The 15,993-nt window shown below is 33.2% G+C and overlaps 1 protein-coding gene and 1 pseudogene across 2 annotated transcripts; both read left to right on the plus strand.

Moving 5' to 3' along the window:
- Positions 1–562: 562 nt before the first annotated feature.
- On the plus strand, positions 563–6,336 carry LOC110813272 (putative alkaline/neutral invertase D). 2 transcript variants are annotated; one of them, XR_015819531.1, is made up of 6 exons: positions 563–783; positions 1,484–1,913; positions 2,317–2,748; positions 4,339–4,897; positions 5,677–6,091; positions 6,203–6,336. XR_015819531.1 is itself a non-coding variant. In XM_088221253.1 (5 exons), exons 2-5 carry the CDS (start codon positions 1,527–1,529, stop codon positions 5,970–5,972), a joined length of 1,674 nt encoding a protein of 557 aa, XP_088077379.1. In that variant the 5' UTR covers positions 563–783; positions 1,484–1,526; the 3' UTR covers positions 5,973–6,336. The 2 variants fall into 2 exon arrangements, 1 of the variants encoding a protein (XP_088077379.1); XM_088221253.1 differs by having other exon boundaries at positions 5,677–6,336.
- Positions 6,260–13,183, plus strand: LOC110813252 (cytosolic invertase 1-like; annotated as a pseudogene).
- Positions 13,184–15,993: the final 2,810 nt, after the last annotated feature.

Below are 15,993 nucleotides of genomic sequence, written 5' to 3' on the forward strand. Positions count from 1 at the left end.
TTTAGTATGAAAATTAATTTAAGCAACGATTGAAGTAACAAGGCAAATCCAAGTGTACTATAACATTAATGACTTGAGAAAAGTAAATACATCTAATTAAATTAATTAATCAAACTAAATTTGGTATTTGCTTAATTAATTATTCGGTTTAGGGTTGTTTTCACCAAGTCAAGTGGCATATTTTACATGGTAATGCCCCAAAAATACTCGTAAAAAATGACGCCAACAACAGCCACTTGTGAAAAATATAACGTACATGGACAGGTTACATTAAGCTGTCATAAACAAATGTGTGAATATATACATATGTAATAAATATTTAATAATTCGCCACCTGACGTGCCATTAAATTAGTCAAAACCGAACAAACCAGAAACCGATAAACCAAGTTCACTAGTGAAAAGTTCAATAGCCAAATCAGACAAGAGTATGCAAGCACTGCCAGCACGGTGTCGTTTTCTCCACGTGGATCTTAATTAATTCCCCCTCGTGCTCCCTTCACCGGCTGTTCCAGGTAAACTTTCTCTATTACAAGAGAGAGACTGTATCGTTGCCTTCAACCCCCTCTTCTCTCTCTCTTTCAATAGTCTTTGCTTTTCTCTCCGTATAAATACCAGCTTCTTACCCACCTGATCCTTTTTTCTTCCGCTTTTCTCGTTTTCTCTATTTTATCTTCTCTACTATTGACTCCTCCTATCTTCGCCGGCCGTTTTCCGGCGACATCTCCGGTGATTTCGTTGCCGCCGGACAAACAGCCTCCTCCGCTATTTTCTGCTCTCCGAGGTTTGCTCTTCCATTTCAAGCTCTATTTTTCCACCTTTAGAGTCATTCTCTTTCGTTTTCGCTATTTGATCTTATTTTTTCAAGCTTTTAGATCTGGACTTCTTTTTCTTCTATGGTTCATTTTTAATTTTCTAGAAGACCGCCTGTTTACTCTATTATACTTTTTCTTTTTAGATATTGACTTTGTTTTACTGTTTTTATTTATGGATCTTGATCTGTTGCTGTTAATTTTTTCACCGCGCTAATATTTTCCCCGTTGGTAAATTTCTTTGAAATTCGGATATTTTGGGAAGATATTTGCCCTGTATAATTTATCAGTACAGAACGGAATGCTTCTTCTCCTTGTGCATTATGTGTAAATCTGTGAAATTTTGTTGATAGGTTAAATTACTAGGTATTTTCTATGTCATATTTCTTATCATTTGAACGGTCTATCTCCTTGGCATCAAAATTTTGATGTTTCTTCTAATTCTTCACTTATTTTCTTATAGGAAAAAATAGCTTTTCTTTAACGGATAAGAGTGGTTTACCTTTTTTTGTTGTTAGTTGTAAATATCATCAGTTACAATATCTTTATTTAGACTCCTTCTCTTTCTACTCCTGGTTTACATGGATAAGGCCTTAAACTTTTATTATTGTATTGCTTATTTAATCCTAATAATCACTCGTTTTTTTTTTTTAATCATATTTTTTCTCTCAGTTTTCAAAAAGAGTGTTGCCGTTCATCAAGGAATCCAAAGAAAATGGATGGGACAAGAGAGTATGGACTTAAATATGTAGGCTCACATTGCTCCATCTCTGAGATGGATGATTTTGATCTCTCCCGCCTCCTGGACAGGCCAAGGATTAACATTGAGAGAAAGAGATCATTCGATGAGAGGTCCTTTAGTGAGCTATCCATTGGCCTCACAAGAGGAGGCCATGACATTTATGATAGCACGTACTCACCCTGTGGAAGGTCAGGCTTGGACACCCCAGCTTCTTCAACCAGAAACTCCTTCGAGCCTCACCCAATGGTGGCTGAAGCTTGGGATGCCCTTCGTCGGTCTTTGGTGTACTTCAGGGGCCAACCGGTTGGCACAATAGCTGCTTATGACCATGCTTCTGAGGAGGTTCTAAACTATGACCAGGTGAGAGTTTCAACCAAACTATGATCGTTGTGCAGCATACACGATCAACTGTGACCACACAACTAATCATTGTTTTTTATACTTTGAGATATGATAATCCGATATAGAAATGCATAGGGTGGAGGTTTTGTGAGGTTGAATCAGTTGGATCCTTTGAACTGCATGTGGAAAACTTGCCAAGTTCCTGAGATGTATGCTATTCTTTAATCCAAGATTGGAAAATCTAATTCTTTTATGATAAAAATTTGGAAATTATTTGAGTTAATTAAAAAGTTGAAATATGTATGAAGTCTGTGATGGATTAATGTCGCCAAAATCAGTATCTATTACGGAAAGCCACAATAATCTGGTTAATAATTTCACTGAATCTTGTAAACACCGACTTGATATTACTTCTGTTCAGGTTTTTGTACGAGATTTTGTTCCTAGCGCTCTGGCTTTCTTGATGAACGGAGAGCCTGACATAGTTAAGAACTTCCTCTTGAAGACACTCCAGCTTCAGGGTTGGGAGAAAAGAATTGACAGATTTAAGCTTGGGGAAGGTGCAATGCCAGCTAGTTTTAAAGTACTTCACGACCCCGTGCGAAAAACAGATACTATCGTTGCAGATTTTGGTGAGAGTGCAATTGGAAGAGTTGCTCCAGTTGACTCTGGATTCTGGTGGATTATTCTGCTCCGAGCATATACAAAGTCTACTGGGGATTTATCTCTGGCAGAGACACCAGAATGTCAGAAAGGGATGAGGCTTATCTTGACTCTATGCCTATCAGAAGGTTTTGATACATTCCCGACCCTTCTTTGTGCTGATGGATGTTCTATGATTGATCGGAGAATGGTAAGCTGCCACTGATCTGTTTCCTCACTTAATCCAATGTATCATTAGCATGCTTGTGTTCAAGTTTCTCAAGCTTGTGCAAGCTGGGTGTGTGTTGTGTAGTGTGCATGTTTGTTGACACTTATGTTTGCAACCGTTCGTTATTATCTAGAGTACTCTTTATCATGACATTAAAAACTGGTTGGCCATGTGCTTCTATTCTATCCAAATTTGGCACCATATGTTATAGCATTTATACACCCAAAACATAAAACGGGAGGCCAAGCAGTGGTTCCTTAAATATCCATTCTACTTAGATTGATAAATCGTGCTTGATGATGACGTTAAACATCTACTCTATATAGAATGATAAATCTTTCTTGATGAATGACAGCATAGATGAGAAATTCTGCTTCATAGATTTTTTTCCTTATCAGCAGGTATCCTGTGTATGGGGTATGGCAAATAATTTGTTTAATTTTGGTCAGGCTGTTGCTAGTTTTCTATGCTCCGAGCGACGAAAATGCTAAATCTAGTATCAAATTCATCTTATTAAAGAAAACAGTGGTTTTTTATTACCAGAGCAGGAAAAATTAGATTTTGACTTCCAGCATATCTAGCTGTTGAATCTGATTATGGTAGTAAGTTTTTATAGTAACCTTAAGCCAATTGAATTTTAGAGGTTTGTGGTGGTAAGATCTATTGATTTTTTGCTTCTGAAACCTGTTCATTGCAGGAGAGCAGGTATCTGAGTTGCTCTGTCCTCTCCTACCTTGAGTAGAAACTGTTGACATCAAACCCTTTTTTTCTAGAAATGCTCAGAAATTTGGGTCTTCATCATAAATTTGAATTTCTTTTTCTTTGGGAAAGCCTGGAAGGAAACTTTTGTTAGGGAAACCTTTCTAAAGCTGGGGAGAAGTTTTTTCGTCTTGATCACATTTCAATTGATTATCTAGGATTTCATACTTTGGACCCGAATCATTGTTTTGTATGAGTCTTTCATGTTCTTTGTTATCCCCTTTCTAATGTTGAAAACTTTTTCTATAACTTGGCTGTCTGTTCATTCAGTATTAAGTTTGTGTAGAAGACCTACTTAGAAGATTTTTGTATTTTGTGGATTTGTATTTTTTATCTCTAATTATTTATTTTGTTACCTGGTACTTGAGAAAAACAATCTGTGTTACTGCCCATCCTTTCCGGAGTTTTCTTCTCAGCAACTGGTTTTACATATTCACTATCTCATTAGATGTAGATGCTGCTTGCTTGTTTGATTTTTCTTCCTCCTGTGATTATTTATGATTGTGTTTAACTTATTTTCAGTTCCATTGCCATGCTTAGTTGAGAATGTTCTTCTTTTCTTAATTAGCATTTTTCTAAAGTGTTCTAGATTCTACTACTTCCTCTTATTTTATGTTTGTCACTGCAAGGATATTATGCTGCATTTAAAAGCTTGGTGAGTTGAGATCTTAAAATTATTGTTGTGCCTCTGGAGGGTGGTTGTTTCCAAAAACTCACTTTTTCTTCCCTTATGTATCTTTGATGACATTAAAAATCGGGATTTAAAAAAAAAGCTTACATTATATCATTTTATTTGCATTGCTTCTTTTACAGGGAATTTATGGTTATCCTATTGAAATTCAAGCACTTTTCTTTATGGCTTTGAGATGTGCTTTGTCAATGCTAAAACATGATGCGGAAGGAAAAGAGTTCATTGAGAGAATTGTGAAACGTTTACATGCATTGAGTTATCACATGCGGAGTTACTTCTGGCTTGACTTCCAACAACTAAATGACATATACCGGTATAAAACAGAGGAGTACTCTCATACGGCAGTGAATAAGTTTAATGTTATCCCCGATTCAATTCCTGATTGGGTATTTGATTTTATGCCTTGTCGTGGCGGCTACTTCATAGGCAATGTAAGTCCTGCAAGGATGGATTTCCGATGGTTTGCTTTAGGTAATTGTGTTGCTATTCTAGCTTCTCTTGCTACCCCAGAGCAATCTATGGCTATTATGGATCTTATTGAAGCTCGCTGGGAAGAGCTGGTAGGAGAAATGCCTCTAAAGATAGCTTACCCTGCAATAGAAAGTCATGAATGGCGAATTGTAACTGGTTGCGATCCAAAGAATACTAGATGGAGCTATCATAACGGAGGATCTTGGCCAGGTTTGTTCCTAAAATTTTCTTCAGTACCCTGAATTTGATGTTTTAATGTGATAATGTTTGACGTGATAAAATTGCTTGATGGTAACCATAAATTTGTTAATGAGTCCATGAATTGATTTTAGAAACATAGAAACAGAAACTAAGCTCTGAAGTATTGTAGGACTCTATAAAGGCACTACATGCAGTAGAAAGTATCATGGGATTATTTGGTGAATATTTTGTTTTGTCATTCAATGAATGTTAGAAAACCACATTTATTTTATATAAATGAGAATGCTAAAGGGAGTGGATTCCTCTTCTTATCTTTCTATGATCACCTAATAGCTTACACTAAACTATATAGAATAACTTCAATTTTTTTACTTGCATTAATATGAACAGTGATTATTTATATATAAGTTATAAGACAAGGCAACAATTTAGAAAAATTTACATTCAGGTTTTCTTCCGAAAAGATGGCATTTTCTTCAGAAAAAGGGACCATTACTTAGTTATTCGTAGCTTAAAACTTCATGACTCCGTGTGGCCATGTCAGTGTGCCAAAATCATACATTATTCAGAGCACTGAGTTGTCCTGGTCCATCATTCATCGATAATTCAAGGATAGATTAATGACAATTTTTCTAATCGTTAAGGTCTTGGTGGATGAGTTTTCCACATTGAAAGGAGGAAAATGCTAATAGTTCAATTTTTTTTTATGTTGGCTCTTTGTCTACTAGAGGAAATTCATTTTGTTTCACATGCAATATTTGTTTTTCCCCCTCTTTTATTGGATGCAGTGCTACTTTGGCTACTAACTGCTGCTTGCATTAAAACTGGGCGGCCTCAAATTGCAAGACGTGCTATTGATCTTGCCGAGACACGTATGCTGAAAGATAGCTGGCCAGAATATTACGATGGGAAAACTGGAAGGTTTATAGGTAAACAAGCAAGAAAATACCAAACATGGTCAATAGCTGGATATTTGGTGGCAAAGATGATGTTGGAGGATCCTTCTCACTTGGGAATGATTTCCTTGGAAGAGGACAAACAGATGAAGCCGGTGATTAAGAGATCATCATCTTGGACTTGCTGAATAACCCAAGCAAAGCAAGCACACCCGAAATAGCAGAAAGAATAGGGCAACAACACACACAGGCAAGAGCAAATATTGGTATATTCCATTACAACAGGATTCTTTTGGCATCTTTCCTGGTAGGTTGGATTCAAAGTTTGGGTCTTTTTTTTTTTTTTTTTTTTTCCATTCTTCTTCTTCTGTACAATAGCATCTGCTGCTAAGACTAGCTTCATGGTCTGAAATAAAAGGTACGTTTTGCTGTTTGTTGGAGCTCTGGAACAGGCCATCTAAAGTTTATGGCGGAAATGGCTGAGCAAAGGTTTTGTTTTATGTGGTATGAAACTTCATTGATTTTATATGATTGGCGGACTGCTTACGTTCACTGTTTTGGACATGTTTGCTTGCTAAATTAGGTTGTGCATGGAGTGAGTGGTTTTTCTCAGGAATCCATTTTCTTGGCGGGAAAATCTGACTTTATTCAAATAATTTTTGCTTATCGGGTGTCTTAGTTTTTCTATCTAAATGATACAGAATCATAAATTAGCAAAATTTTAATCTGAATATGTTTGACAAACAGTTGTAATATAAAATAATCTATTTTTGAAATTTATAAAGAGAATTGGTAGAATATTTAAATTTAAGCACATGGTTGAGCAGGCAGAGGGAGATGGTGCTCACCCGTCAACCTCTTTGAGTGTTTCTTTTTTTTTTTTTTTTTTTTTTTTATCTTTATCCCTTCGTTTAAAACAAATTTGTATACGTGAGATATTATTATTTGAGAAAGCAGTAAATGGAAAATCCACTTCACCTCTCCTAATAAATGAAATGAATATGAGTCTTTTGAGTCCTCCTCACATATACACAACACAGCTAGCTACCTCTATATCTCCAAATTCACATCTTTTAATCTTTGTCTAAGCAATGCGCATGAAACTTTTGTGTATGTATTTACACAAGCATTGATATTAAAAATGAGACGAGAATTCTAGGTTTATAAATGATATGATACAAATGACATTTACAATAATTAAATGATAACAATAATATTGAGAGAATCCAGCAATAATAAATAATATTTTGGGTTGCTGTCTATGAATAGAAGAAGTGCAAATCAAAAGCAAATATGCATCTGCCTCGTGGAGATGTGCGCGGAGGGATACGTTGCAGAAGATTGACATTCAATAACTATTTGTATAAAAGAGTGACACATGAAAAAATACTAGAGAAAATTTTAATGAGTATAACATCAGAAGACAAGGTTCTCATAATGACAGGAGTAATGATACACAAAGATTACAGCAACGACTAGTACCAAACCCCAAATATTTTGAGATAAAGGACGTGGGACACAAGCAGTTCTCCACGAATGGGAAACATGGTAGTTTCTCAAGCAGCTGCAGAGTAGTTATCTTTGCAGTTCCTTTTCTTTTTATCTAGATCAATGCTACACATTATTGTAAAATAATTTAATATAATCTATTTATATTTTAAAAATTATATTACAAGTTAAATATTAAATTTAATTAAAATATATTAATAATAAATTATTAAATTAAAATTATTTAAAAATATGAATATTTATGCATGAATATCGAAACTATCTTTACTAATTAACTCTTTGATCACCAGAATTTATAAACAAATTGAATAATATTTATATTAAAAAAAATTTAATAAAAAAGTTCTCCCAATATTTTTTCTTTCGGTGTGCTGCTAGTTTATTTTTAGCTCTTCTTTTTTCCTTTTGCAATCCCCACTGGTTTTATATATATAGGTGCCATAGGTGCTCATATTCTTTTTGACTTGTTCCTGTTGTACACGGTCCAAATCAATTTGGACTTATTTTATTTTCTTTTCTTTTCTTTTTAACACTCAATTATACATATATATATATATATATCATATATATATATTGCCTTTTTAATAATAATATAATAAAAAATATAAATATTAATTTTTTATTTTAAAATAAAAAAAATTAATTTATTTTTAATATTAATTATATTACCAGTATTAGTAACAAATATAATAATATTTTATTTAATTTAAAATTTTTATTTAATTAATTAACTTAAATTTTTTAATTTAATTATTAAATAATTAATTTATTTTGAAAAAATCAGAATATTCGTTAGTGTGCAATGTATAATTACTCCTAAAAATCTATTAAAAAAGATATAATATTTTCTTCCGTCATTATTGTTTCGGGTTAACTCTATGATATACTTTAACTGTCAAATCCTAATAGATAACTAAATATGTTTCATATCAATTATAATTGATTAATGAATAATATAAAAAATTCTTTTATTCTTTCATTCAACTGTTCTACATAAGGTTTTAATTTAGTCGTTATAATAAATAACAACATATACCTTAACTTATTACCAAAATTTACAGATTCTGTCTTGATCAATTATTCATTTTATAAGTATTTAATTGCACCAAATATCATTTCAATTATAATTATATGATTATAGGTGCGTATAATCAAAGTATAATAAATAACTTGTCAATTATTATGATGATTTCAGATTAAAGAAAATTTTTACGTATAATTATTTTAAGAGAATATTCTATTAATAGTTTAAATTAATATTTACCATTAAAAATTCTCAATTGGGTCGATTCAATGATCGTATCTCTATATACATCATATATATATGTAATTTAGTTAATGAGATCAACTAATCTTTATCTTATAAAAACTATCACATATATATTAGTTTTATCGGATCATCAATATTCTATTTTGATGATCTAATGACTAATAATATTTTAAACTAAATCATAAATGATTTTATTTTTATTATCAAGATTTTCATCTTGATGTAAAATCTATAAATTTAATTAAAAATTTTATTACATAAATTAAACAATAAGATAATAAATATGATAATAAAAATATTATTATCATATATTAAAATAAATTATCAAATACTAATCTATTTAATATATTACACGAATAATTGCATCGTGGACATAACACTTATATTCCTAATACATGCCTACTGAATAGTAGGAAGCAGTTAATGGTAATTTCTATTTAAGCATGTTTGTATTTAAAGAATGGGAGGTTGAAAATTCAGTAATCAAAGCATGGTTTTTTCTCACCCTAAGAGAAAAAACGTTCTTGATTTTCTATTATAATTAGGACCTATCATAGTGCGATTGGAAGAGTTGCTCCAGTTGACTTTGATTTTTGATGGATTATTCTGTTCTGTGCATATACAAAGTCTACTGGGGATTTATCTTTAGCAGAGACACTAGAATGTCAGAAAGGGATGAAGCTTATCTTAACTCTATGCCTATTAGAAGGTTTTGATACATTTTCGAACCTTCTTTGTGCTGATGGATGTTTTATGATCGATCGAAGAATGGTAGGCTACCACTGTGATTTATTTCATCACTAGATCCATCAATACACCATTAGTGTGCTTGTGTTCAAGTTTCTGAAACTTGTATAAGCTGGGTGTCATGTGTAGTGTTCATGTTTATCGACATTTATATTTGCTAACTGTTCCTTATTATTTAGAATACTACTATCATGAGATTAAAAATTGGTCGACCATGTGCTTTTATTCTATCAAAATTTGGCACCATATGTTATACCATTTATACACCCAAGACATAAAATGGGAGGCCAAATAGTGATTTATTACGTGTCCATTCTAGTTAGATTGATAAATCATGCTTGATGACTGATCTACACTATTTAGAATGATAAATATTTCTTGATGAATGACATCATAGATGAGAAATTCTGATTCATAGAAATTTACTTATCAACAAGTATCATGTATATGGATTATGGCAAATAATTTATCTAATTTTGGTAGGGTTATTGCTAGTTTTTTATGCTTCGAGTACCTAAAATGCTAAATCTAGTAGCAAACTCATTTTATTAAGAAAATGGTAGTTTTTGATTACCAGAATAGGAGATATTAGATTTTGCCTTCCAGCATATCTAGCTGTGCAATCTAATTATGGTAATAAATTTTATCGTAACTATTAACTAATTGAATTTTAGAGCTTTATAGAGGTAAGATATAATGCTTTTTCGCTTCTGAGGCCTCGTCCTTTGCAGGAGAGCTGATATCTAAGTTGCTTTATCCTCTCCTACCTTGAATAAATGTTTTGGACATCAAAACCTTGTTTTTTAGGAATGCTCAGAAATTTGGGTCTTCGTCATAAAATTTGGAATATCTTTTTCTTTGGGAAACTTGGAAGGAAAATTTTGTTAGGGAAATCTTTCTAAAGTTGGGAAGAAGTCTTGCATTGCGTCTTGATCACATTTCAATTAATTATTTAGGATTTCATACTTTGGACTCAAATTATTGTTTTATATGAACATTTCATGTTTTTTTATTATCTCCTTTCTAGCGTTAGAAAACTTTTTTCACAACTTATCTGTCAGTTCACTCAGTTTTAACTTTTTGTATAAGATCTAGTTAAAAAATTCTTGTATTTTGTGAGTTTGTACTTTTTTCTATAATGATTTGCCTCTTACTTGTGATCATTTATTATTGTGTTTAACTTATTTTCAGTTTCATTTCCATGCTTGGTTGAGAACATTCTTCTTTTTTTAATTAGCATTTTTCTAAAGTATTCTAGTATCTATTACTTCCTCATATTTTATCTTTGTTACTACAAGGACATTATGCTGCATAAAAAGGCTCAGTGAGTTGAGATCTTAAAACTATTAATGTGCCTGTAGTGGGTGGTTGTTTCCAAAAACTCCTCACTTTTTCTTCCCTTATGCATATTTCATGACATTGAAAATTGGATTTTTTTTAAAAAAAAACTTATATTATATCATTTTTTTGTATTACTTCTTTTACATGAAATTTATGGTTATCTTATGAAAATTCAAGTACTTTTCTTTATAGCGTTGAGATGTGCTTTGTCAATGTTAAAACATGATACGTAAGGAAAAGAGTTCATCGAGAGAATTGTGCTATGTTTGCGTGCATTGAGTTATCACATACGGAGTTACTTCTGGCTTGATTTCCAACAACTAAATGACATGTCCTCGTATAAAATGGAGGAACTCTCATACAACAGTGAATAAGTTCAATGTTATCCTTGAATCAATTTTTGATTAGGTATTTGATTTTATGCCTTGTGGAGGCGGCTACTTCATACGCAATGTAAGTCCTATAAGGATGGATTTCTGATGGTTTGCTTTAGGTAATCACGTTATTATTTTAGCTTCTCTTACTACCCGAGAGCAATCTATGGCTATTGTGGATCTTATTGAAGCTCGCTTGAAAGAGCTAGTAGGAGAAATGCCTCTAAAGATAGTTTATCCTGCAATAGAAAGTCATGAATGGCATGTCGTAACTGGTTGTGATCGCAATAATACTAGATGGAGCTATCATATCGTAGGATCTTGGCCAAGTTTGTTCCTCAAATTTTTTTCAGTACCATGAATTTGATGTTTTAATGTGCTAATGTTTGATGTAATAAAATTGTTCGATGGTAATTATAAATTTGTGTAATGATTCCATGAATTGGTTTTGGAAACACAAAAATAGAAACTAAGCTATGAAGTTTTATAAGACTCTATAGTGGCACTACGTGCAGTACGAAGGTATCTTGCGGTTAATTGATGAGAATTTTGTTTTGTCAAACGATACTTCTTTCATATAAATAAAAATGCTAAAGGAAGTGGATTTGTCTTGTTATCTTTCTATGATCACCTAATAGCTTGCATTTGGAACTACGTAAAATAACTTGAAGTGTTTCACTTGCATTGTTATAAACAATAATTATTTATATGAAGTTATAAGAAAAGGAAACATTTTTTTAAAAAATATAAGTTCTTGCTCTTTTTTCCTGAAAATGTGGCATTTTCTTCAGAAAAAGGAGCCATTACTTCCTTAATTATTCATATAGTTCACAAGTAAATGACTCCTTATAGTCATGCTGATGTGCCAAAATTATACATTATCCAGAGCATTGAATTTGTTCTGGTCCATCATTTATTGATAATTCAAGGATAGATCGATAGATGAAACTGTTCTAATAATTAAGGTCTTGATGTATGAGTTTTGCCACATTGAAAAGATCGAAATGCTAATACCTCTTTGAATACTAGAGGAAGTTCATATTATTCCACGTACAGTATTTGTTATCCCTTCTGTTATTGGATGCAGTGCTACTTTGGCTACTAACACATTAAAACTTGGCGGTCTCAAATTGCAAGATGTGCAATAAAGATCTTGCCGAGACACGTTTGCCGAAAGATTGCTGACCAGAATGTTATGACGGAAAAACTGGAAGGTTTATAGGTAAACAAGCAAGAAAATACTAGACACGGTCAATAGCTGGATATTTGGTAGCAAAGATGATGCTCTGAGGATCCTTCTAACTTGGGAATGATTTCCTTGGAGGTGGACGAACAGTTAGTTGAAGCCGGTGATTTAGACATCATCGTCTCCGACTTGCTGAATAACCCAAGCAAGCGCGCACACAAGTAGCAGAAAGAATAGGGCAACAGCACATGAGGCGAGAGCAAATATTTGTATATTCCAATTTAAATAACAGTATTCTTTTGGCATCTTTCCTCGTATGATGGTTCATGGTGCGAAATAAAGATACATTTTGCTTGTTTGTTGGTGCTCTGGGACTAGCCGTCTTGAGTTTATGGCGGAAATGGCTGAGCAAAGATTTTGTTTTGATTTTACCATAAAATTGCTAGCAAAAATTTAATCAATTAACGAAATTTATGTTAATAATAATAAAAAGGTTATGAGATGGACAGACACACGAATGATTAGTGCATGATGTTAATTGGTAGAATAATTAAATTAAGCAGATTTGGTTGTTTGAATTAAATGCTCCATTACAACTTCTTATTTCTTAATTCAGTTGGCAAATGTTAATTCAATAAATTTTCATTTAAGAAATTGAATTAATTAAATTATTCGAGAAAGCAGTACATTAATTAAATGAAAACCCATCTTTACACACGACATTGTCATTAGAATTCGGCCATTAGTTGTGAAGTCTGTAATTTTAAAGGTGATCTGAGATGGATTTACGGGTACTTAATCAATTAATTAGACAGATTATGTGACTTAATGAAACGTGCAAACAACGAGGAAGAACACAGAGGAAGCCCTAGATTTGCGCGAATGCATACCCCAACAGCCTCTGGCCTCATCTTAATTTTCTATTCACACTTGTTTTATAAATATATATATATATATATTATAAATAAATAAGAAAGAGAAAATATTAATATGTTTGGTTAGGAAGAAAATGAAAAAGAAAAAAAGAAGAAGAAATGGGGAGTGGGGCTAAGAAGAAATGAGCTGTCTCACTTGAGAGATGCTCTCATGAGCTGTGTCTGCCCTTCTGCCTTGAATGTACACCATAATTGCCATCTTCCTTGTCCTACTTACACGTATACATACACACGCACGTATGTCATACGGGTAAATAAACATTACCTCTAAAATATTTACTACGTTAATGTAAACATATAATATATCTATACACATATGAATGAAATTTTTAACAAATAATACTAGACTATATTACCCCTCTAAACCGTATATGTACGCATGTATATATATGTACGTGTGAATGTGCGAAAGAAACAGGAAAAAGAAAGGTAGATTGATATAGTTGGTTTTAAGGAAACATATATATATATATATACACACACATACAATATTTCATTAATCATGTAACAAATACACAGTAATAAAAATATAAATTTTAATAAATATCAAATACATATGTTAATATTTCCATTTAATAAAAATCAAATGTCAGAGAGTGTAAGCAAATTATATAATAATGTATCTACAGCATTTGTCAGAGTTTTACGTGACAATTTTTTATTCTTCATGTATATACATACATATATATATATATATATATATTATATGAATAATTTTTACTGCTGGAAGTTACTCAGTATCATAAAAAACAGAGCATGATATATTGATTGGTTGACAATGTCTTTCTTTTTCACCAACTTACATAATAAATACTTGCGCTTATTTTGCTTGCTGTATATATTGTGTGTATTTTATAATTAAATAGAAAAAATCTATATTTTAAAATTACTAAAACTGTTAGTATAATATATGAATACATAAAAAAAAAAAGGAAATATACATCCTTACCTAGTAAAAAAAAAAAACCTTTTTTTTTTTTATTTACTCTTCTTTTTGTACCCAAACAAGTTCTCATATCACCAAAAAAAAAATGTCAAACTTAAGTGTGTGCGTATATATACATATTATCGGATAGATGAATACAGTATTATCAATTTAGTATAGCAAGAGTTACCCTTAAATAAAATTTTGTTAAATACCACAAATGCATATAATAGATATGTCATTTTGAGATTTGGTTGTCCACTTGATAAAAATAAATCCAAAATAAGAATAGATGTAAAACTTGATATCATGACTAATTGAGACGAACTAGTGAGGATTAAATCTGTAATAACTGAGAAATATATATATATATATATATAAACAAATAAATAAATAAAATAAAAGAGAGAGGGGAGAGTGAAAGGGATGGTATAGATTAGATTAGGAAAAAAGAGAGGGACGGCTGTGATGAGCCACAAGGTAAGTATAAATAGGTTGACGAAATAAAAAAAAAAAGAAGGAAAAAAGGATAAAGAAAAAAAAAAGAAAAAGAGAGGAAGAGGAGAGGAAAGCGGCCGAGGGAGATACATGGGAGAAGTGAAGGAGACAACGAGAAAGCGTGAAATCACAGAGAGAATTCGAAGGACCGGACGAGTTGAGTGAGCCATGGCTGAGGGAGAGGAAATAAAGGCAAGAGCTAAGGAAATTTAGAATTTCTGACTCGGTATGGTAAAGCAAGATCAATTTTATTTGTATTTTTTTTTCCTATAATTGGTTGAATGAGGTGATCGTGAATGAGGGAGGAAAGATGTGAATGAGGTTATTAAGTCGAGTATGGATGTAGTAGCCTTTCTTGTGAGGAGGTTTTGTGTGGATAGAGTATAAGCGATCGGGTGAGAGTATAGGTTGAGCGGAAGTTGTGTAGATTAGGGCAAAGTCATAGGATATGAGTAGAAGAGGCGAATTGAATGTTATATAGCGAGGAAGAGGTCGTGACGCGGTCGGTGTGCGTGTATGGCTATTACAGGTCAAGTGGGACTGTGTGAGCGAGCGGCTTAGGGTGTCTGATATGTGCGTGTGTGGCAAACACTGGCCGATGATTGTATGTACTGAGTAGTTGAATTTATATAATTTGATTTGGGTGTGAGTGTGTGTGTGGCTCCAGAAGAGCATGACACGGTCAGTGGGCGTGTGTGGTCATTACAGGTCGAGTGTAACAGTGTAAGTGAGCATTCCAGGGTGGCATCTGGGGTGTGTGTGTGTGTGGCAGAGACTGGCCGAGCATTGTAGGGACTGAGTAGGTAAGTTTATGTGATATGGTGCGTGTGTGAGTGTGTGTGGCCCTTATGGTTGTGGTGACAAATGGGTGATGAATAGGTGAAGGGTCTTCATTGGCCGAGAGTTGTGTGGGAGGAAGTCGTATATGTGGACTAGGATGTTGGTAGGTGTAGTCTTCACAAGCCTTTGTCCCAGGTTGGACATGGAAAGTTGGTTGGGTGAATGTGTGAGTGTGGCCTTTCTAGGTCGGGCATTTGTCAGTATTGGTATGGACTCGGGTGTGTAGCTAGGGATCTTTATAGGCCGTTGCCCCAGGGCTATTAAGGGATAACCGAATGAGTGATGTGTGTGGGTGGCCTCTCCAGACCGAAAAAGTGGAAGGTATGGATGTGTGGTCAGTAAAGACTGATTGGTTCCGATACTGAGGTTGAGTAGGGATATAAGTGAATTATGAGTATATGTAGGCCTTCAAGACCGTAGCTACGAGTGTGGTAGAAGTATTTCAGTGTTAGTAGGAGTAAGTAATAGGTGCAATTGAGTGGATATAGGTAATTAAGCTCTGGGAAAATGACCATCTTAGGGTAGAGATGGGAGAGCGGATAAGTAAGAGTGAAGGTCTAAGTGAGGAGTGTTGGGGTGGAAAT

Source organism: Carica papaya, chromosome 1 (genome assembly GCF_054855325.1).
Source record: "Carica papaya isolate Zhongbai chromosome 1, ASM5485532v1, whole genome shotgun sequence".
In the NCBI taxonomy this organism is placed as follows: domain Eukaryota; kingdom Viridiplantae; phylum Streptophyta; class Magnoliopsida; order Brassicales; family Caricaceae; genus Carica; species Carica papaya.